Source organism: Rhinolophus ferrumequinum, chromosome 23 (genome assembly GCF_004115265.2).
Source record: "Rhinolophus ferrumequinum isolate MPI-CBG mRhiFer1 chromosome 23, mRhiFer1_v1.p, whole genome shotgun sequence".
Classification (NCBI taxonomy): domain Eukaryota; kingdom Metazoa; phylum Chordata; class Mammalia; order Chiroptera; family Rhinolophidae; genus Rhinolophus; species Rhinolophus ferrumequinum.
The window spans coordinates 1,208,630-1,229,482 of NC_046306.1; the positions used below are offsets into that span (position 1 = coordinate 1,208,630).

Consider the following 20,853-nt stretch of genomic DNA (forward strand, 5'->3'; position numbering starts at 1 on the left):
CTGCCGCTTGTGTTTTTTCTCCCCATGGGTCATTTGCCCTTTACTATTTAGCGTGCTTTCATTTGTGTGCCGGTGTTGTAAACTTTAGGTGAATCTGGGGACGTTCTGCTTCGTGGTCTCTCAGTCATATTTAGATGGCGGTCCCTAAGTCCACCTAGTGTCGTGCTTGTTGGTTCTTTGACAGTTTTTCTTTTTTACATTTACATGTTTCGTTTTTCGTCCGTGGTGCAAACCAGGCCAGCAGTCATTTCCGGAAAAGGACCACACAGCCAGTGTTTTGGACACGGAGGGCCGTGTGGTGTCTGTCATGGCGTTTACCTCTGCCGTTGCACGTCACAGTGGGCCCTGTGCCAATGAAACTATTTACAAATTAGGTGGAGGGGCCCTGCCATCGTTCGTGGCTTAATTTATAACTGAACCCCCTTTTCCTTTTCTGCCCAATCCCGACCTCCTTTCTGGTCTCTGTATCTACTATGAGTTTGGTCTCTGTATCTACTGTGAGTTTCTGTTTTATTTTGCTTTTTTTTTTTTATAGATGCCACATATAAGTGAAATCACAGCATATTTGTCTTTCTCTGTCTGACTTACGAGTATTTCACTTAGCGTTATATCTTCTAGGTCTATCCATGTTGCCGCAAATGGTAAGATTTCATTCTTTTTCATGGCTGAGTTGTATTCCATTGAATATACGTACCACCTCTTCTGTATCCACTCATCTATCTATGTGCACTTAGGCTGTTTCCATATCTTGGCTATTATGAATAGCGATACAATGAACATAAGAGTGCAAATATTTTTTTGAATTAGTGGGTTTTTTCTTCAGATAAATACCCACGAGTGGGATTGCTTGTTCCTACCGTAGTTCTATTTTCAATTTTTTGAGGACCCTACTCACTGTTTTCCATAGTACTGAACCAGTTTACATTCCCACGAACGGTGCACAAGGGTCCCCTTTTCTCCACATCCTCGCCAATACTTACCTTTTGTCTTTCAGAGAACAGCCATTCTGACAGGGGAGGTGATATCTCACTGCGGTTTTGATTTGCGTTTCTCTGATGATTAGTGATGTTGAGCATCTTTTCATGTGTCTGTTGGCATCTGTGTCCTCTTTGGAGAAATGTCTCTTCAGGTCCTCTGCCCACCTTTTAATTGGATTATTTTTTTTGATGTTGAATTGTATGAGTTCTTTATGTATCTTGGATATTAACCCCTTATCAGATGTATCATTTGAAAATATCTTTTCCAATTCAGTAGGTTGCCTTTTTGTCTTGTTGATGGTTTCCTTTGCCAAGCAAGCAGAATTTCACTTTCAATCTGTGACTTGTACAATGAATTCTGTTAACGCCCTCCCTCATACGGACCACCACTGAACACAGTGCTTTCATTAGTGAGCCCGGTTGAAAGGCTTCTCGATTTCCTTTCTGTTCATTTTTCTTTGGTTCAGTTCTCATTTTACTGCATCAGGGTCAGATGTGGTAGCCTGATTTCTGCTTTTTGTCTTTGGAATTTGAGATCCTCTTTGTTTTGCACCCTTTTAGATGGACAGGACGGTGTGTTCTCTGTTGGGCACACATTTCTGTGTGGGCATCTATTAAAGCACACGTGTTATTACGCTGTTTAAATCCACTCCGTTCTTGCTTAATTTTTGTCACATTCTGAGAACAGTACATTCAGTCTGTCTCTAGGTTTTGCCAAATTCTCCTCACGATTGTAATAGTTTAGCTCTGCCCCCCAAGACCACATTTTTCCTGCTCCTGGAGCATTGGGTTTGCCACCTCTCTTGGGGAGCGAGTCCATCTTCTTAATGGACACCCCCTTTGTCCTCATTAATGCTTCTGGCCGTGGGTTTGCTGACTCTTCTTCATCATCCTCACTTGCTCTGCATCTGTCTTCGGTTCAAGGTGTGTCCTTTCAAGAGGACATGCCTGGATTTTCCTTTTAGAGTCAAACTGACTCCTTTGGGTTGTATCTCAGGAAAGGAGACTTGGCCTGGCACAGGGACGGTGGCCACTGTCAGTTGTCCTCCCTTAATTTTTCCTTTCCCGCCTTTCACTGGAGTGAGCAACCAAACGTGTTTTGGTTTTGGTGGGTTGGTTTTTGTTCCCTTCTCGGAGTGTTTGCAAGTTCTCTTTCTATCTTTGGGTCTGGTCCGTGGCGACCCTTACCTTTCTGACAAATATTGAACCGTTATTTTCTGTCAGTAACAAAAACTAAATAGTGTTTATGACCTTGTCTTTATGCATAAATTAAGATACTTAGCGTGCTTTTGCTCCCTTCTTCCCAACCCCAGAATTACTTATAAAGGCTAGACGTTTTTGTTTGCCATGTGATGACTTTGTGTTTACATTCTCTGGCTGTGTTAACGCCCACAATTGTTTATATCATGAACCACCAGTTCAGTGTGTAGTTGCCCTTATTGTATCACACACCGTGTATTTCCTGAAATGTCGGCTTTCCCTTGTTGAGATTTTTATTGTCTGTTAGTTTTGTACACGTGCAGTGTACAAGTGTAAGGAAGTGAGTTTGTGAACAAGGGAGGTTTTCCAGCGGGGAGGGCCACCTCTGCAGGGCATCTGAGACTCCCTCCTGTCCCCCACCCGCCAGACTGTGACTGCAGCGCCGCTGGGACCCAGGGCAACGCCTGCCGAAAGGACCCGCGGGTGGGACGCTGCGTGTGCAAACCCAACTTCCAGGGTACCCACTGTGAGCTCTGCGCCCCAGGGTTCTTCGGGCCGGGCTGCCAGCGTGAGTGCCGCCCCAACCCCATCCTGTTTCTCTGTGGCCGCTGGGAGCCGGGCCCCTTCTGACGGGCGTGGGCGTCCTTCTCTGTAGCCTGCCAGTGTTCCAGCCCTGGAGTGCTGGATGCTGACTGTGATCGTGACTCAGGCCAGTGCACCTGCCGAGCAGGCTTCGAGGGGGCCGCGTGTGACCGGTGTGCTCCTGGCTACTTCCACTTCCCGCTCTGCCAGCGTGAGCAGGGCCACCCCAATGGGCCTGGGTGGGCGTGGGGCCTGGGGCCTGGCCTGCCCGGCTCAGGGCCACTGTGTGCCTCTCCACTCCGTAGTGTGTGGCTGCAGCCCTGCAGGGACGCTGCCCGAGGGCTGCGACGAGGCTGGCCGCTGCCTGTGCCGGCCCGAGTTTGATGGCCCTCATTGTGACCGCTGCCGCCCTGGCCATCATGGCTACCCTGACTGCCGCGGTGAGCAGAGGGCCGGGGAGGGGCAGGAGGGCCACCCACAGGTGCCCATGGCCTGAACCTGGGTCTGTTGCAGCCTGCAACTGTGACCCCCACGGTGCCCTGGACCAGCTCTGCGGGGCGGGCGGGTTGTGCCACTGCCGCCCCGGCTACACGGGCACCACCTGCCAGGAGTGCAGCCCCGGCTTCCACGGCTTCCCCACCTGTGCCCGTGAGTATCCTTGTGGGAGGCCAGGAGGGCAGGTGTGTCTCACCACGTGCCCACACCCTCTTCCTCCCCCAGCCTGCCACTGCTCTGCCGAGGGCTCCCTGCATGCAGCCTGCGACCCCCGCAGCGGGCAGTGCAGCTGCCGGCCCCGTGTGACGGGGCTGCGGTGTGACGCGTGTGTTCCCGGCACCTACAACTTCCCCTACTGCGAAGGTGAGGCCGGTGCAGTGTGCGCGTCGGGTGCTGTGTGTGCGTCGTGCAGGGCACACCTTCCTGTGCTGGGGTTCCCACCACCGTCCATGCTCATGCGTGTGCTGGGGTTGTTCACGCATGCGTTCGTGTCCGTGTCTATGTGCTGTGCGTGTGCATTCATGTGCTTCGTGAGTGTCTACGCTCATCTGCTAGATCGTGTATGCTCACGTGCTATGTGCCTGTGCTCACGTGGCTCTCCACACGCACGTGTTCCCGTGCTGTGTGTGCTCATTTCATTTCATAACCATGTGCTGTGTGGTGGAGGAGGGTACACGCCCTCACGGTGTGGGGACCAGAGCACGGACACGTACATCTTTTTGCCTGTTTATGCATGTGGGAGATATGTGATCTGGCTCCCGAGGGGCCGTGGGTTCTGGCCAGGCCTTGGGGAAGTTCTTGGCCATCAGGATCAGTGACCAAGGAATGACCACAGCCCGGGTGTCTCTCCACAGCTGGCTCCTGCCACCCTGCTGGGCTGGCCCCAGCCAATCGCGTCCTTCCTGAGGTGAGCCCAGGTCAGCCCTTGGTGGGGCTGAGGCCATCGCTTCCAGTGAGACCATCACTTCTCTTGCCACTTGGTCACCATGGCAACCTCAGGGCCCATTTGTTCCCTTGGCTAGTCCTCTGTCCCCACTCTAGGGGCATGCCAAAGATGGGACAGAGTCAGGGCTCCAGGGCTGAGGGTTTGTAGATAGGAGGGCAGGGACCCACTCTGACCCTCAGTCTCATTCTCTCCCAGGCACAGACCCCCTGTACGTGCCGGGCTCATGTGGAAGGGCCAAGCTGTGATCGCTGTAAACCTGGGTTCTGGGGGCTGAATCCTAGCAACCCCGAGGGCTGCACCCGTAAGTTTGCCTGGAGAGAGTATTAGGGGCTGGGGGAGACTCCTGGGAGACCAGGGAGGTGAGAGCTGGCCCCATGGAGTCCAGGCCCTCCTGTCCCCTCCCCAACTCAGGCCTGCTCTGCCCCTTCCCCAGGCTGCAGCTGTGACCCCAGGGGTACACTGGGTGGAGTTACCGAGTGCCAGCTGGTGAGTCTGAGGGCTGACGTGCTGGGGGCTTAGGGGGCACGTGCATTGGGACCCCCCGCACCTGGTCCCACCTTCTCCCTTGGCCCCCAGGGCAACGGCCAGTGCTTCTGTAAGCCCCACGTGTGTGGCCTGACCTGCGCAGCTTGCAAGGACGGCTTCTTCGGGCTGGACCAGGTCGATTACTTTGGCTGCCGCAGTAAGTGCCCACTTACTGGGCTCTCAAACCACGTTCTGGGGGAGGCTAAGGCCCAAGGAGGGACAGATGAGGCAAAGGACCCAGGCAGGACCTTGGCGTGGTAAGCCCCGATAGACATTGGACTCACTGAGCTGCTTCCGGATGCCTGGCCAGGCCCGGGCTGGGTGTGGGAGAGAGGAGCACGGGTTCTGCCCGCGACCCTCCTCTCCATCCTGCGCCCCTGGCAGGACTCACCAATCAATCCCAGTGCCTTTGCCCCTGAGCCTGGACCCAGGGCCTCCGTGGTCCAGAGCCCGAGGTAGCGCTCGTGGTGGAGAAAAGTTAGCTTCTCATCCCCTATTGCTCTGTCAGGGTGGACGGAGCCCCAGGGGACAGTCTGTGAAACAAGCAGGGTTCCAAGCCAGGGGGCTGGAGGGCATGGGAGGAGCGCCAGGGTGGGGTGGGGGCTGGGTGGCATTGACCACGTGCCCTCCTGCTATAGGCTGCCGGTGCGATGTTGGAGGTGCGCTGGGCCAGGGCTGTGAACCAAGGACAGGCGCCTGCCGGTGCCGCCCCAACACCCAGGGCCCCACCTGCAGCGAGTGGGTGCCCCTACCCCAACTGGGCTGGGGACAGAGGGCTGGGGGAGGCATCTCCCTGGGGACCCCGGTGGGCTGGGCTGGGCAGGGCAGCGACCTGCCCCTGAGCACCCTGCCATGGCCAGGCCTGCACGGAACCACTACCTCCCCGACCTGCATCACCTGCGGCTAGAGCTGGAGGAAGCAACCACGCCCGACGGCCATGCCGTGCGCTTCGGCTTCAACCCCCTCGAGTTTGAGAACTTCAGTTGGAGGGGCTATGCACAAATGGCACCCATCCAGGTAGGCGTGGCCCTGCCTGGTCCCAGGGCTTGGCTTGAAGTGCCCTGTGTGGCTGGCAGAGTGGGGTGGGCCAGCTCCTAAGGTCACAGGATTGGGCTGGAAATGGCCAGGGAGGGGTGATCCTGACTGTCCACGCTGCCCCCCACCAGCCCAGGATTGTGGCGAGGCTGAACGTAACCTCTCCTGACCTCTTCTGGCTTGTCTTCCGTTATGCTAACCGCGGGCCCACGAGCGTGAGCGGGCGTGTCTCTGTGCGGGAGGAGGGCAAGTTTGCCACCTGTGCCAACTGTGAGTGTGTTGGGGCCGCCTCCGCCCACCCTCCCGCCACCCCCGGCATCCACTCACACCTCAGTCCCACCCAGCCAAAGCCCCACCTGGGGCCCACGTGTGGGTGGGGAGGCCTGGCCCGGCCTGCAGGCCCTGGGGAGCACAGCCGGGGGTGGCCCATGGGCTGTGTGCAGAGTTTCACCCCCACCCCCAGGCACGGAGCAGAGCCAGCCGGTGGCTTTCCCGCCCAGCACGGAGCCTGCCTTCGTCACTGTGCCCCAGAGGGGCTTCGGGGAGCCCTTCGTGCTGAACCCTGGCACCTGGGCCCTGCTCGTGGAGGCTGAAGGGGTGCTCCTGGTGAGGTGGGGCTGAGCGGGGTGGGGGGGCCCGGGCGGGGGCACAGCACCAACCTCCCGCCCACACGCCCGTCCCCTCCAGGACTACGTGGTCCTGCTACCCAGCGCCTACTACGAGGCGGCTGTGCTCCAGCTGCGGGTGACCGAGGCCTGCACGTTCCAGACCACCGCCCAGCGCGCCGGGGACAAGTGAGCGTGGGGCTGCTGGGGCAGGGCTTGACCGTCCGCTGTGCTCAGGCCACCCGCCCCATGCTGACCACAGACTGTCCCCCTACCCAGCTGCCTCCTCTACACCCACCTGCCCCTGGATGGCTTCCCCTCAGCCTCTGGACCCAAGGCCCTGTGTCGCCATGGCAACAGCCTACCTCGGCCCTGCCCCACGGAGCAGCTCAGCCCCTCACACCCACCGCTGGCCGCCTGCCAGGGCAGTGACGTGCGTGTCCCTGCTTCCCAGGGTGGGGCAGGCAGGGTCAAGACCTAGGGGGAGGCATGCCTTTGGCCTGGGGGAGGGGTCCATGTTGCAGTGAGGGCACACAGGTACAGGGCAAGGCAACGACCGCAGCCCTCCCACTCACTGGGGGGGCACAGCAGGTTTGGGCCGGACCTCTAGGCACTGAGCGCTCACCAGCGATGAGGCGGGCCTCACGTGGGCAAGGGAGGCTGGGAGAGGGCAGAAGTCCGTCAGAAGGCCGAGGGGCTGCAGAGTCCAGGGCGCAGCTGGGGTCCTATTCTCCAGGTGGGGGCTGGGGCAGGCTCCTGATTGCCCTGTCCCCTCAGATGGACGTCCAGCTACAGGTGGCTTTGCCACGGCCAGGCCGCTATGCTCTGGTCGTGGAATACGCCAATAAAGGTGCCCGTCAGGAGCTGGGTGTGGCCGTGCACACCCCGCAGCAGGCGCCCCAGCAGGGGGCGCTCACCCTGCACCCCTGCCTGTACAGGTGGGTGGGAAGGGACTGGAGGGCAGGCGGGAGGGTGCAGCCAGGGCTGCCTGCCTGCTGATCACTCCTGCCCCGTCCCCTAGCACCCTGTGCCGGGGCACCGCCCTGGGTGCCCAGCACCACCTGGCAGTCTTCCACCTGGACACAGAGGCCAGTGTTCAGCTCACGGCCGAGCAGGCACGCTTCTTCCTGGTAAGGCCCTGACCCTCACTTCATGGGCCCCAGGACCCCCCGTGGGTCAGGTCTTTCAGGAGGTTGTCAACAGGCATAAGGGTACAGAGAAGAGTGTCATGTGCCCGGTACCTGTCACCAGTGCCACTGTTGGCTTAAGCCCAGTCACATTTCTTCCAGCACCCCTTCTCCTGTCGGGGTTTCTTTTCCTGTGGGTACAAAATGTATATTTATTTAGTAATAACACCCGTGGCCACCTAAGGGGAAGTATGATGCATTGGAGTAGGACTGAAAAGCAAAAGCCCTTTTTGCGTATAATTTACCAAGACACACCTGTGTATGAACAGGGGTCACTGGAGTTAGGAAGGGGTCCACTCCCCGGGGGTCCGGAGGCTTACGATCAGTGACGTCATATAATTTGCTTCCCTCTCAAAGTCACAGGGGTGTGAGAATTAAGTCATTAGAACCGCTAAACACTGTGCCGTCTGAATCGTTTCTCTGGTGCCCAGAACCAAGCGTCCATGTTTATTCGATATCAGACAAAATGGACAGCGCTTGCTCTGCAGAGCACGATACGGTCTATAGTATGAAATGTGTCAGTGCGACATGTGCACAATTTTTATCAAAGCCTCAAATGCTGCTACAACACTTGCAACACAAATGGATGACCCCGAGCCCTGGTGTCAGGGTTTCTAGTCCCACTTTGCAGCGTCCATGCGTGTCCTCCGTGTTGCTCACGGACGTGGACGACGGCTCGCTTCCCGTCGGTCCATGTGGGGACCCTGTGGTTTTTCCTGCACTGTGGTCGTGGGCTAGCTCAGGGCAAACTTGCCTGTGTACACGGGAGAGCAGCCCCGCGGGCCCCCCAGGCCAGCCACCTCCCCACACTGACAGCACCGCTTACCCTCCTGTTCTGGAACTTTCTGTAAGGAATCATGCAGAGCTCTTCTGTGCTGCTCTTTTGCCGACATTGTGTGGAAGATGGATTTGTGTGTTGCTGCGGTCATGCAGCATTCCTTGTCTTTGCTGTAGGGTTTTTCTAGACCTGCTGTGATGGCTCGTGTGTTGTCTTATTTGTCACCTGTACACTTACCTGTACACTTACCTGTACACTTACCTGTACACTTACATGGCACGATAGAATGCCTGCTCATGAGCCTGTGTTTACTGAGTGCCTGCCTGTCCCTGGACCTGGGGGCACGTGGTTGACATGTGACTGAATAACTGCAGATGGCAATGGGGGACCAGTAGAGAGGGGCAGCCATCGGGACAGCTGGGAGGTACCCTGGGCTCCAGAAACTGCAGTGGCGGGCTGGGGGTTGTGCAGCCATAGGGGGGGCAGCAGAGCTGTGCAGGCGCAAAGACCAGGACTCGGGTCGGACCCTGGCGTGAGGACGGGCTCCCCCTCCACCTCCACGCCTGGCCCTCTGCCCACAGCACAGTGTCACCCTGGTACCTGTGGAGACATTCACCTCGGAGTTCGTGGAGCCCCGGGTCCACTGTGTCAGCAGCCATGGTGCCTTCAACCCCAGCAGGTAGAGGGGCTGGAGGGGCCTGCGTGGCTGGCGGGTGCACTGACAGGAATCAGAGACTCACCCCCATGTTCCCCCAGTGCCGCCTGCCTGCCCTCCCGCTTCCCGAAGCCGCCGCAGCCCATCGTCCTGAGGGACTGTCAGGTGCTGCCGCTGCCATCCGGCCTCCCACTCAGCCATTCTCAGGAGCTCACCCCAGGCGCACCCCCGTCCGGGCCCCAGCCTCGGCCCTCCACGGCTGTGGACCCCAATGTGGAGCCCACCCTGCTGCGCCACCCCCAGGTGAGGCCCCGGCCCTGGGGGTGTGGGTGTGGGCTGGGGCGGGACTTGTGGCCCCCCCACCAGCCACTCTTGGCAGGTGGTCCAGGCAGCAGTGGCACCAGTTCGGGTCTCCCCCTAGTGTCCCTACACCTGTCTGCTCACGGCCGCCTCTCCTTGCAGGGCACAGTGATCTTCCACACCCACGTGCCTGCCCTGGGCCGCTATGCCTTCCTGCTGCACGGCTACCAGCCGGCCCACCCCACCTTTCCTGTGGAAATCCTCATCAACGGGGGCCGTGTCTGGCAGGGTGAGTGGCTGCGGCCGGTGGTAGGGGACAGCTCCTGGTGAGGAGCCTCTCGGGGTCTGTCATTCACACAGCCCCATCGTGTGGGCATGACACCATGCGGACAGATGGTATGCTGGTTCCATGGCTCGCGTGGCCCATGGCACGGCGCCCGTTACCTGGCTGTGAGTGACAGGTCCGCGCACCCCATCGTGCTGTCAGTTTTCAAACGAGGGGCCCCAGGACTGAGTGTCCAGAGCCAGGAGCCCCAGCCTCCCGGCCCCCTTGCCAGACTCTGCTCCTTGCATCTGTTTTACGAAGTAGGGTTCACTTGTCACAGGCCTCACTGCGGGACACTGGTTGATGGCACACGTGTCCCTCCAGGTGTGTCTGTTTTGTTCCCACTCTGCCAATCCCAGGGACTTGCGCTTAGTGGGTCTTCACGGGCGACCACAGCTGATTCGTTGTGTGAGCAGGCCCAGCCCGGCCCTTCCTCCCTGCTGACCCCAGGAGTGCCCTGGACGCTGGACAAGGCCATGGGGCCACAGTAGTTGGTGTGTTGGGGCTGACCTTCTGTTCTTGCCCCTCCAGGCTATGCCAACGCCAGCTTCTGCCCACACGGCTATGGCTGCCGCACCCTGGTGGTGTGTGAGGGCCAGGCCATCCTGGATGTGACTGACACCGAGCTCACAGTGACCGTGCGTGTGCCCGAGGGCCGGTGGCTCTGGCTGGTGAGTCCTGAGGCTGGGTCCCTGCGTGTGGACGTTCTGACGTTGCTCAGGGACTAGCCGTCCTCACATCTGTCACATCACCATCAGTCACTCAGCCAGCGTGTGTCCCCTGCTGGCCTCGGCCCAGCCATACCAGGGGCCAAGAGCCGAGATGTTGCTCACCAACCCCCAGGGACCCTGCTGGTCAGAGTCGCCGTCCTGGAGGAGGCGGGGCCTGGAGGGATGCAGAGGGAGGTGCCCATCAGAAGGGGGGGGAGGGGAGGGTGCCTCTTCATTGGCGCTGCCTGCTCACACTCCCCAAGCTCCCAGTAGGACGAGGAGGCCAACCGGCCACCCTTCCATGTGGTCCAGGTGGGGACCCAGCACCTGACAGCCTTGCAGTGCCCTGGGCCAGGGCTACCACTGTCTTCGCTGCGCGGTCAGACCATGGCCAGTCGCAGAGACCCCCTGGGAATGTGCTCCTGCCGGCAAGCCCTGGCATCCCCCTGACCCGGGCCCTGCTGTCCTAGGAGTACGTGCTGGTGGTCCCTGAGGATGCCTACAGCTCCAGCTACCTCCGGGAGGAGCCCCTTGACAAGTCCTATGACTTCATCAGCCACTGCGCCACCCACGGCTACCATGTCAGGTGGGCTGGGCTCAGGGCAGGGCCGGGGCAGGGCTGAGGCAGGGCAGGGAGCCCAGCTCACCACCTGCCCCTCACTCCAGCCCCACCAGCTCGTCCCAGTTCTGCCGAGATGCCGCCACCTCCCTCTCCCTCTTCTATAACAACGGGGCTCGGCCTTGTGGCTGCCATGAAGTAGGTGCCACGAGCCCCACATGCGAGCCCTTCGGGGGCCAGTGTCCCTGCCGTGCCCACGTCATTGGCCGAGACTGCTCCCGCTGCGCCACTGGCTACTGGGGCTTCCCCAACTGCAAGCGTGAGTACCTCAGTCCACGAGCTTGCCAGTGAGGGGGCTGATGCCTGAACCCAGGGGGGCTTCCTGGTGGAGGGGGACCCACCAGGTAGTATGGGCAGTGGTCAGAACATTCTGGAGCCTCGCAGACCAGTCCAGCCACCACTTGTCTGTGGGACCTCAGGCAGCTTGTGGCCCAGGCCTTGCAGGGTTGTCCAGAAAGTTCCAGGGACTAGATGGCTATTCTGGGCGGCTCATCCCCGTCAAAGTTGCTGCCTGTGGCTCTGGGCCCAGAGCTAGGTGGAACCGGGCTGGGGTTGGGGTGCCCCTGAACTGGCTCCCAGGGCTGTAGTCTGGGGCCTCCGAGGGGGCAGAGGGGTCCAGCAGCCCTGTGCACGCTCCCCACAGCCTGCGACTGTAGTGGCCGCCTGTGTGACGAGCTCACGGGCCAGTGCATCTGCCCACCGCGCACCGTCCTGCCCGACTGTATCATCTGCCAGCCCCAGACCTTCGGCTGCCACCCTCTGGTTGGCTGTGAGGAGTGTAACTGCTCGCGGCCTGGTGTCCAGGAGCTCACGGACCCCACCTGTGACGAGGACAGCGGCCAGTGCAAGTGAGAGCCAGGAGCCCCTGCCACCATGGCCTTGGGTGCTCCTGAGGTCTGGGTGTCTGGGTGTGATTTCTGCCACCAGGGGGTCCTGAGCCCACACTCGCCGCGTATTGCTCCCTGGGTTCAACAATGCCTCTCCTTCAGCTCTGGGGGCAGGGGCTGCCCACTGTCTCACTTAACATGAGGGGTCCAGTTGGAGGGGAGGCCCAGCCAGCTCCTGAACCCTCCGGCAGGTGCAGACCCAATGTGGCCGGGCGCCGCTGTGACGTGTGTGCTCCTGGCTTCCACGGGTACCCGCGCTGTCGCCCTTGCGACTGCCACCAGGCCGGCTCTGCACCTGGCGTGTGTGACCCCGTCACGGGCCAGTGCTACTGCAAGGTGAGCACTGGAGCCAGGCGGCCCCTGCCCTGCCTGTCATCCTACCCCATCAGCTGAAGGTCGTCCTCTGCATGCTTTTGGGACAGTTGGCCAGTTGGCAAGGGCATGACAGCAAGCCAAGATGGGTTGGGCGGGGGCCCACACCCAGCCGGCTGACCTGCCCTATCCTCCTCTCCCCAGGAGAACGTGCAGGGCCCTAGGTGTGACCAGTGCCGCCTTGGGACTTTCTCCCTGGATGCTGCCAACCCCAAGGGCTGCACCCGCTGCTTCTGCTTCGGGGCCACGGAGCGCTGCCGGAGCTCCACACACATCCGCCAGCAGGTGCACAGGCAGGGCCGCCCTGGGGAGGGGACACACTGCTCCCAACCAGCGGCGTCTGGAACATGCCATTTGGGGGCGCTCACCGTGCCCCGATGTGCCCTGCAGTTTGTGGACATGGAGGGCTGGACACTGTTGACCAGTGACCGGCAGACGGTGCCCCACGAGCTGCGGGCAGAGGCGGAGCTGCTCTACGCGGATCTGCGGCGCGTGCCCGAGGCCGTCACTGAGCTGTACTGGCAGGCCCCGCCCTCCTACCTGGGGGACCGAGTGAGCAGGCACATCAGGCCCTAGGGAGGGTGCCCATGTCCAGGGAGGTGTGGGGGCACTATGAGTGCACACAGGCCCCACCCCAGACCCCCGCTGGTGATTCTGCGCCTGTGGATGGGGTCTGGCCAGGTCACAGTCCTCGGTCCGGTCTCCAGGTGTCATCCTACGGTGGGACCCTCCGCTACGAGCTGCACTCAGAGACCCAGCGGGGAGACGTGTTCATCCCCACGGAGAGCAGACCAGATGTGGTGCTGCAGGTGGCTGACGGGAGGGTGGCGGCAGGGTGGGCAGGTGGGCACAGCCGAGCCAGGGCAGCGGGCAGCCCTGACATGCACGTGCCTGCCTCCCCAGGGCAACCAAATGAGCATCATGTTCCTGGAGCCGGCGTACCCGGCCCCTGGCCACGTGCACCGCGGGCAGCTGCAGCTAGTAGAGGTGAGTGGAGCTGGCCTGGGGCCCAGGTCCCTTTGGACCCTGGCATGGCCCAGGGCTGCTGTGCCCACTCCATGATGGAAAACGTCCAGGAGAAGGACGGGGCTCGTCCCAAACTCACCTCGCTGCACTTTTCTGACTGCCCCTGAGGGCAGCGCTCCCGGCCAGTGGTTCTCTCTGTGAGCTGCCTATTTGTGTCTTTGTCCCATTTCCCTCTGGCTCGTGGTCTTTCCTTTCAGAGGAGTTGTGTGTTATTCTCCACACGGACCCCTTGCCTGATTGTGGAGAAGTGGCCCTTTTCTCCCAGTTCGGACATCGTCTTTCTTTCTCCAAGCTTCTCCTGACGAACAGAAGTTCTTACGTTTACACTACTCAAATTTATCAGTTTTTCATTTGCAGTTAGTGTTTTTGTGTCTGGTTTAAGAAAGTATCTGTACCCCCAAGAGCAGGAAGTCCTCACCTATGTTTTCCTCCAGAAGTTGAACTGTCTTGTGTGTTTGCAATCTTGTCCCTGCAATTGTTTTTTGTCCACGGTGTGAGAGAAGGATCAGGTGCAGCTTTTCCCCAGGTCCCCGCCTGCACCCTGTGAACTGAGTGCCCCTGTCCCCGATGGGAGGGTCTGTTCTGGGCTCGGGCTCTGTTCTGCCCCCCTGAGGACCTGTCGCGGCCCCACAGGGGAACTTCCGGCACACGGAGACGCACAGCAGCGTATCGCGGGAGGAGCTCATGATGGTGCTGGCCGGCCTGGAGCAGCTGCACATCCGTGCGCTCTTCTCAAAGATCTCCTCGGCCGTCTCCCTGCGCAAGGTGGCGCTGGAGGTGGCCGGCCAGGGGGGCAGGGGGCCTCTGGCCAGCAATGTGGAGCTGTGCATGTGCCCGGCCAACTACCTTGGGGACTCATGCCAGGTAAGGCAGTGGGGGCGGACACCGGTCTGCCCACCCTCACACGTCTGTCCTCCACCAGCCTCCCCTCCTGCCCTCCTTCCCCATGTCTCTCACCTGGGCCACCGTCCCAGCAGTCCTATCTCCCCGCTTCAGGCCCAGCCAGCTGCTATCCATGGTCACCCAGTCTCTGTCCGGGCCTCTATCCATTCACTGCCCAGTCCACCCCTCGCCCACCAGTTCAGCAGATGCCGTCCACCTGACCACAGCCCTCATTCCCTCACCCGCTGTGTGTCTGTCCGCCCTCTGAGTCTGACCTGTGAGCACGTCTGCCTCCTTTCCTGACCACTGATGTCCCCGCAGGAATGTGCCCCTGGCTATTACCGGGACATCAAAGGTCTCTTTTTGGGTCGCTGTGTCCCCTGTCAGTGCCATGGCCACTCGGACCGCTGCCTCCCTGGCTCGGGCATATGTGTGGTGAGTGGGCCCCAATGGAGGGAGGGCAGCCACCAAAGGCACACACTCGGGAAGGCCAGAGGCCTTTGGGTCAGTAGTTACGGCTACACTGAGGTCGGGGTGTGAGGTGCCCTGGGCAGCATCCCTGGTGGTTGGGGTGGGAGCTGACCAGACCCCGCCGGTGGGAATCGGGACCTCCACGGTCAGTGCTGACCTTTCTCCTCTGCCCCAGGGCTGCCAGCACAACACAGAGGGCGACCACTGTGAGCGCTGCCAGGCGGGCTTCGTGCGCACTGGGTCTGAGGACCCCACCGCCCCCTGTGCCAGCTGCCCCTGCCCCCTTGCTGTGCCTTCCAACAAGTAAGCTGGTCGGGTCAGCGCTGACCTCTGCGGAGGCCAGGGCATTGGGGCGAGCCCGTCAGGTGGGGACCCCGACCCTGCAGTCTGGCCCAGTCTGGGTACATGGACGCTTACACAGGGCACGCAGGTGTGTGACAGCCACCTCCGTGTTTGCAGCTTCGCCGTGGGCTGTGTCTTACGAGGTGGCCGCGTCCAGTGTCTCTGCAAACATGGCTATGCTGGGGCCTCCTGTGAGCGGTGAGCTGGGTGGGGTGGGCCGGGCGTGAGTACCAGCAGCTCGTGTGCGTGGGCCCCTGGGGGATTGAGCGCGGCGTCCGGTACAGGTCACCGACCCCACCCTCACCCCAGGTGTGCGCCTGGCTTCTTCGGAAACCCACTGGTGCTGGGCAGCTCATGCCAGCCCTGCGACTGCAGTGGCAATGGTGACCCCAACCTGCTGTTCAGCGACTGCGACCCCCTGACGGGCACCTGCCGTGGCTGCCTGCGCCACACCACCGGGCCCCGCTGCGAGACCTGCGCCCCCGGCTTCCACGGCAATGCCCTGCTGCCCGGCAACTGTACCCGTAGGCAGCAGGGAGGGGTGCGATGGGCACTGCCTGTCTCCTAGTAGCAGGCTGGGGGCTGGGTCCCATGTTGGGCCCTGCAGGGAGAAGGTGGACCTGGCCAGGCCCCCAGGGCTTATGGACAGGCCCATCCACCGTCAGGCCAAAGGCCACTTTGGGACTGTCCTCTGCTGAGTTAGGGCTTCCCTGGGAGGGCTCTTGCAGGCCCCTCTGGCTGAGTGTGGGCTGCAGGGCAGGTCAGGGTGGAGCCGTGAGAGGGCAGCTGTGTGGTCTGGGTGGGAGATGCAGGCTGTCTTGACCAGGATGGAGTGGGGGAGGTGGTAAACATGAGGGGCTGGGGGTTTCCTTTGGGGCTGGTGGAGGTCCAGGAGGAATAGGAGCTCACTCAGGGCCTGGTAGGAGCCAGAAGAGCCTGGGGGGAAGGGCTATTATCACAGCCCCACCTTCTGCAGGGTGTGACTGCTCCCCATGTGGGACGGAGGCCTGCCACCCCCACAGTGGGCACTGCCTGTGCAAGGCAGGTGTGACAGGGCCCCGCTGTGACCGCTGTCAGGTAAGACTGCCTGGGACGGGTGGGGTCTCAGGGCTGCAGGGGCGGGGCTTGGTGTGTGGGGGTGGGGCCTTAGGGCTGGAAGGGCGGGGCCTTAAGGTTGATGGAGTGGAGGACGCTGGGTCTTGAGGGCTGGGCAGAGCCATGACACTGCAACTGTGCCACAGGAAGGACACTTCGGCTTTGAGGGCTGCGAGGGTTGCCAACCGTGCGCCTGTGGACCGGCTGCTGAGAGCTCCAAGTGCCACCCGCAGACTGGGCAATGCCACTGCCGGCCAGGGGCTGCGGGGCCCCAGTGCCGAGAGTGTGCCCCCGGCCACTGGGGGCTCCCCGAGCAGGGTTGCAGGCGTGAGTGCAGCCCGTTGGGGCACCACGGGGTGGCGAGTACCCTGGGCCCTCAGCCGGCTACTCACCCCATCCTTCCCCTCCCCCAGGCTGCCAGTGCCAGGGGGGCCACTGTGACCTGCACACGGGCCGCTGCACGTGTCCCCCTGGGCTCAGTGGGGAGCGTTGTGACACCTGTAGCCACCAGCAGCAGGTGCTGGTGCCTGGCGGGACTGGGGGCCGTGGCGTGCACTGTGAAGGTGTGTCCCTCCTCTGCACCCTGCCCTTCCTGACCCACCTGTCTCACCCCAGCCCTCCCACCTTCCCCAGAAGAGTGCGGTCCCCGCTCCGCACTGACCTGCTCCGCACTGACCTCCTGGTGACCCATACGTTAACCTCGACCTCCGGAGTCCTGTGGCCCCAATTGTCCCTCTCAATTTTCTGAGGGACCCCACACCTGTCCTTACGTTGAACTTCGGACCACCCCATGCTGACCTCTGACCCCTGCCAACCTTGTCACCTTCAGCCCAGCTCAGTACCCCAGTGCCAACCCCATGACTCCCTCCCTGGCCCATGCCAACCCCACACCCTATGCCGACCCACCCAACCTGCCCACAGTGTGTGACCACTGTGTGGTCCTGCTCCTGGACGACCTGGAGCGTGTCGGCGCCCTCCTCCCCGCCATCCGCGAGCAGCTGCGTGGCGTCAACACCAGCTCCATGGCCTGGGCCCGGCTGCACAGGCTGAATGCCTCCATCGCTGACCTGAAGGTACTGCGCGGCCGGCCCCCCAGCCGCCCTGCCCAGGTTGCAGGCTCTGACCTTCCCCTCCCCACAGAGCCAGCTCCGGAGCCCTCCAGGCCCCCGCCATGAGACTACACAGCAGCTGGAAGGACTGGAACGACAGAGTGCGAGCCTTGGGCAGGACATGCAGGGGCTGGACAGCCAGGTAGGACCGGAGGGACCCGTCCCCCTCAGTGCACTTCTCCCATAGGCCCCTGCTCCTGGACCCCAAACCATCCATTGTCACTCCTGACCTCTGCTCAGGCCAAGGGCCCCTCCCCAGTCCCCTAACCTTTCCCTATTTACCCCACCCCGCACCCCCCAAGCCAGCACAGACTGTGGGCTGATGGGATGCTGTGTCCACAGGCCACGAGAGCCCGAGCCCAGGCTGGCCGGCTGCTGGATAGCACGGAGGCCACACTGGGCCGGGCACAGACACTGCTGGTGGCCATTCAGGCTGTGGACCGAACCCTAAGCGGTAGGGGCTGGCGCAGCTGGGTGGGGCGGGGCAGGGGTTGAGCAGAGTGGTGCTGTGGGCTGAGCCAGGGGCGGCCTCCAGGGGCCTTGGCCTTGAAGAGCTGGCAGGTTTGGGGTTTCAACCGGGACGGGGTGCCTTGGCCAAGTAAACAGCAGGGCAGTTCGAAGGTGGGAGAGGTGGCCAGTGTGGCCAGAGTGAGAGGGTGGGTAGACCCTGAAAGATGGGCAGTGCCCATCTCGTGGGCTTCCCTGGGAAAGCTTGCTAGTGAATACCTTAATTATGAACTGAAATGTGTCAGTAAGAAGGTGGGGGGACCTGGCCCAGCCCAGGGGTCTGGGAAGAAGTGCAGTTTCAGCTAAGTACTGGCGTGGACGAGGGGTTGGCCAGGCGAGGCCGCCAAGGTAGTAGGCTGAGCAGATGAGCAGCGGGGGTGTCGGGGTGGGGGCTGTGGGCCAGACGGTCAGTTGGGCCTGGATGCAGAGCACAGCCGTGGCCTTGAGCCAGGAGCTCTGGGATCTGCCGGGGAAGCTCAGGCGAGGGGTTGGCCTGGGAGGCGTGGGCCAAGGTCTGCTCTGGGCTTGACAGCCCTCCGCAAACCCCCACAGAGCTCAAGTCCCAGACAGACCGTCTGTCGCCAGCTAATGCCTCGGTCCCATCGGGCGAGCAGCTGCGCCGGACACTGGCCAAAGTGGACCAACTGCTCAAGGAGATGCGGGCCCGTAACCTGGGGGCCCCGCGAGCATTGGCCGACGCTGAGCTAGGCGAGGCCCAGAGACGTGAGTGGTGTGGGCCCCGCAGGGCAGGAGTGGGCGGGGCCAGGACACAGCCAGGAGCCCCGGAGCTGAGGTCTGCATGCAGTGGCATCACATCAACTTGTGGGGACAGATGGGGGCCGGGTGGGCACCAGCGGTCACTGCCCAAGTGACCATCCCACACTGGGTCTCGGCCAGTGCTGGCCCGTGTGCAGGAGCAGCTGACCAGCCGCTGGGAGGGGAACCAGGCGCTAGCTGCCCGCACCCGAGACCAGCTGGCCCAGCACGAGGCCGGCCTCATGGACCTGCGCGAGGCACTGAACCGGGCGGTGAGCACCACGCGGGAGGCGGAGGAGCTCAACAGCAGCAATCAGGAGCGCCTGGAGGAGGCCCTGGTGAGGGCCCCTGGCCTGCCCTGCTCGCCCCTTCCTGCTTCTCCCCTCCCCTTGTCCTCTCTTCCTCCCCTTCTCCCCCTACCCTGTGCTCCTCCTCACCCCGTCACCCCCTCTCACCCCGTCACCCCCCCTCACCCCGCTTCACCCGTCACCCCTCCTCACCCCGTCACCCCCCCTCACCCCGTCACCCCTCCTCACCCCGTCACCCGTCCTCACCCCGTCACCGCGTCACCCCTCCTTACCATCACCCCACCTCACTCCTCATTGCCTCCAGCATCGGAAGCAGGAACTGTCCCGGGACAATGCCACCCTGAGGGCCACTCTGCAGGTGGCCAGCGATACCCTGGCCTCGGTCTCTAAGATTCTGCACGACATTGACCGGGCCAAGGAGGTGAGCACCGCCCCTCCCAGGGCTGCGCACCAGGCGGGCTGGACGCTCGTCTGCTTGCAGAGCATGGCCCTGGGGTCCCAGCCCTGGGGCAGTGAGGAGGGGGTCAGATGAGGGCCCCACCTAGCTAAGCACCCCCACCAGGAGTACGAGCACCTCGCTGCCAGCCTGGACGGTGCCCAGACGCCGCTGCTGGAGAAGATGCGGGCCTTCTTCCCAGCAAGCAGCAAGGTGGACCTGGTGGAGGCCGCAGAGGCGCACGCATGGCGGCTGGACCAGCTGGCGCGCAATCTCTCCAGGTGCAGGGCCTGAAGAGGGGTGCCCTCGGGACACAGCCCAGGTTCCTGCTGGGCAGTCAAGGCCTTGAGGGGGCACAGCTGTTTTGGGAGGTCCTAGAGGGAGAAGCCATCGTCCCCACAGGGCCAGGGCAGGAGGGAGCAGGAAAGGCACACCTGGCAGTGGAAGGGTACGGGCAGAGGTTGGGGGACCAGCCTGGCCCAGGCTGGCCTGGCAGCTGTGACGGCGGGAGGCCCTCTGTGCTGTGGGAGGCGGCTGTGATGGCCCCGCGTGCTGGGCTAGGGCTCTCTGGACCCGCCCACATTCCTTGGACGCCCCCCCTTGCCCCCAGCATCATCCGTGGAGTCAATCAGGACCGCTTCATCCAGAGGGCCATTGAGGCCGCCAACGCCTATGGCAGCATCCTGCGAGCCGTGCAGGCTGCCGAGGGCGCCGCGGACCAGGCCCTGCAGCACGCAGGCCATACATGGACGGTGAGGCCCTCCCCTCCCTGCCCCTCAGTCCTCGACCCCCAAAGGAGCCCTTGCCCCCGCAGCTCCTGCTGGGTGGGTATGAACTGAGTCATGTCCCCATGTGTTCAGATGGTGGTGAAGCAGGGCCTGGCACTCCGAGCCCGGGAGCTACGGGCCAACAGCAGTGCCCTGGGCGAAGCCCTCCACAGAGAGCAGCAGCGGCTGGGCCGTGGTGAGTGCCGGCGTCTGTCTGGGGGTCCAGGCTTGCGGGGACCCTCAGGCTCTGGGCACGTGTGGGGGTGTGTGGGTTGTTACAGTGAGAGTCAGGGTGGCGGCTGCTGTGTGTGGGAGCCCTGCTCCCCCGTGGCTCTGCATGTCCACCCCTGGGAGCCCTGACTCCGTGACGGGGCTGTGGGACTGAGGAGGTGTCTGGGTAAGGGGACACAGGACTCGCTGACGGGTCTTCCTTGTGTCCTGGCTGGAGGGCTATCAGATGAGAAAATGGAGATGGGCAGTGGGGGATTCCCCCTGCTGCTAGAACCCTGGGCCATGGCTTGGCTTTTCTGAGCCCTCAGTGGTTTCATCCATAAAATGGGGATGATTGCGTTTTGCTGTGGGATCAGAAGGGGGCCCTGAGACGGGGGGGCTCCAGCGCCTCCCCCAGCCGAGGGCCCTCGTGTCGACGTCTCCATCTGTCAGTGAGTGTGTCAGCCTTGGTCCTTCCTGGTACACGGGGGGCGGGGGCTCCTTGTGCTGAGGCTGCCTCCCCCGCAGTGTGGGCCACGCTCCAGAGCACGGGGACCCAGCTCCATGATGCCTGGGCCAAGAAGGAGCAGCTGGCAGCCCGAATCCAGGAGGTGCAGGCCATGCTGGCCATGGACACAGGTAGCTGGGCCCCCTCCCTCCCCGCACCCTCGCCGCTCGTCCTAGAGGGGAACAGCCACCTGCCCTGCACAGGCATTGCTGCGGCCAGTGCTGTCCAGCAGGGCTCT

The 20,853-nt window shown here is 62.1% G+C and overlaps 1 protein-coding gene across 1 annotated transcript in view; it reads left to right on the forward strand.

The window, feature by feature from the left end:
- The window catches only part of LAMA5 (laminin subunit alpha 5), a 47,404-nt gene that overhangs the window by 19,996 nt on the left and 6,555 nt on the right, over positions 1 to 20,853 (forward strand). Inside the window, exons 12-58 of the mRNA XM_033094594.1 lie at positions 2,605 to 2,745; positions 2,833 to 2,970; positions 3,065 to 3,199; positions 3,273 to 3,407; positions 3,480 to 3,617; positions 4,109 to 4,161; positions 4,396 to 4,501; positions 4,634 to 4,686; positions 4,777 to 4,882; positions 5,364 to 5,463; positions 5,586 to 5,742; positions 5,892 to 6,030; positions 6,224 to 6,366; positions 6,448 to 6,554; positions 6,645 to 6,798; positions 7,143 to 7,303; positions 7,387 to 7,495; positions 8,912 to 9,009; positions 9,087 to 9,288; positions 9,448 to 9,574; positions 10,142 to 10,281; positions 10,791 to 10,906; positions 10,987 to 11,198; positions 11,583 to 11,787; positions 12,018 to 12,162; positions 12,343 to 12,483; positions 12,589 to 12,750; positions 12,906 to 13,007; positions 13,102 to 13,185; positions 13,858 to 14,088; positions 14,428 to 14,541; positions 14,753 to 14,880; positions 15,037 to 15,117; positions 15,229 to 15,443; positions 15,896 to 15,996; positions 16,161 to 16,341; positions 16,428 to 16,577; positions 16,936 to 17,087; positions 17,155 to 17,265; positions 17,466 to 17,577; positions 18,183 to 18,353; positions 18,528 to 18,724; positions 18,999 to 19,115; positions 19,257 to 19,411; positions 19,741 to 19,882; positions 19,991 to 20,093; positions 20,636 to 20,746. Coding sequence (XP_032950485.1) covers positions 2,605 to 2,745; positions 2,833 to 2,970; positions 3,065 to 3,199; positions 3,273 to 3,407; positions 3,480 to 3,617; positions 4,109 to 4,161; positions 4,396 to 4,501; positions 4,634 to 4,686; positions 4,777 to 4,882; positions 5,364 to 5,463; positions 5,586 to 5,742; positions 5,892 to 6,030; positions 6,224 to 6,366; positions 6,448 to 6,554; positions 6,645 to 6,798; positions 7,143 to 7,303; positions 7,387 to 7,495; positions 8,912 to 9,009; positions 9,087 to 9,288; positions 9,448 to 9,574; positions 10,142 to 10,281; positions 10,791 to 10,906; positions 10,987 to 11,198; positions 11,583 to 11,787; positions 12,018 to 12,162; positions 12,343 to 12,483; positions 12,589 to 12,750; positions 12,906 to 13,007; positions 13,102 to 13,185; positions 13,858 to 14,088; positions 14,428 to 14,541; positions 14,753 to 14,880; positions 15,037 to 15,117; positions 15,229 to 15,443; positions 15,896 to 15,996; positions 16,161 to 16,341; positions 16,428 to 16,577; positions 16,936 to 17,087; positions 17,155 to 17,265; positions 17,466 to 17,577; positions 18,183 to 18,353; positions 18,528 to 18,724; positions 18,999 to 19,115; positions 19,257 to 19,411; positions 19,741 to 19,882; positions 19,991 to 20,093; positions 20,636 to 20,746 — 6,381 coding nt within the window. The remainder of the gene's footprint in view (positions 1 to 2,604; positions 2,746 to 2,832; positions 2,971 to 3,064; positions 3,200 to 3,272; positions 3,408 to 3,479; positions 3,618 to 4,108; positions 4,162 to 4,395; positions 4,502 to 4,633; positions 4,687 to 4,776; positions 4,883 to 5,363; positions 5,464 to 5,585; positions 5,743 to 5,891; positions 6,031 to 6,223; positions 6,367 to 6,447; positions 6,555 to 6,644; positions 6,799 to 7,142; positions 7,304 to 7,386; positions 7,496 to 8,911; positions 9,010 to 9,086; positions 9,289 to 9,447; positions 9,575 to 10,141; positions 10,282 to 10,790; positions 10,907 to 10,986; positions 11,199 to 11,582; positions 11,788 to 12,017; positions 12,163 to 12,342; positions 12,484 to 12,588; positions 12,751 to 12,905; positions 13,008 to 13,101; positions 13,186 to 13,857; positions 14,089 to 14,427; positions 14,542 to 14,752; positions 14,881 to 15,036; positions 15,118 to 15,228; positions 15,444 to 15,895; positions 15,997 to 16,160; positions 16,342 to 16,427; positions 16,578 to 16,935; positions 17,088 to 17,154; positions 17,266 to 17,465; positions 17,578 to 18,182; positions 18,354 to 18,527; positions 18,725 to 18,998; positions 19,116 to 19,256; positions 19,412 to 19,740; positions 19,883 to 19,990; positions 20,094 to 20,635; positions 20,747 to 20,853) is intronic.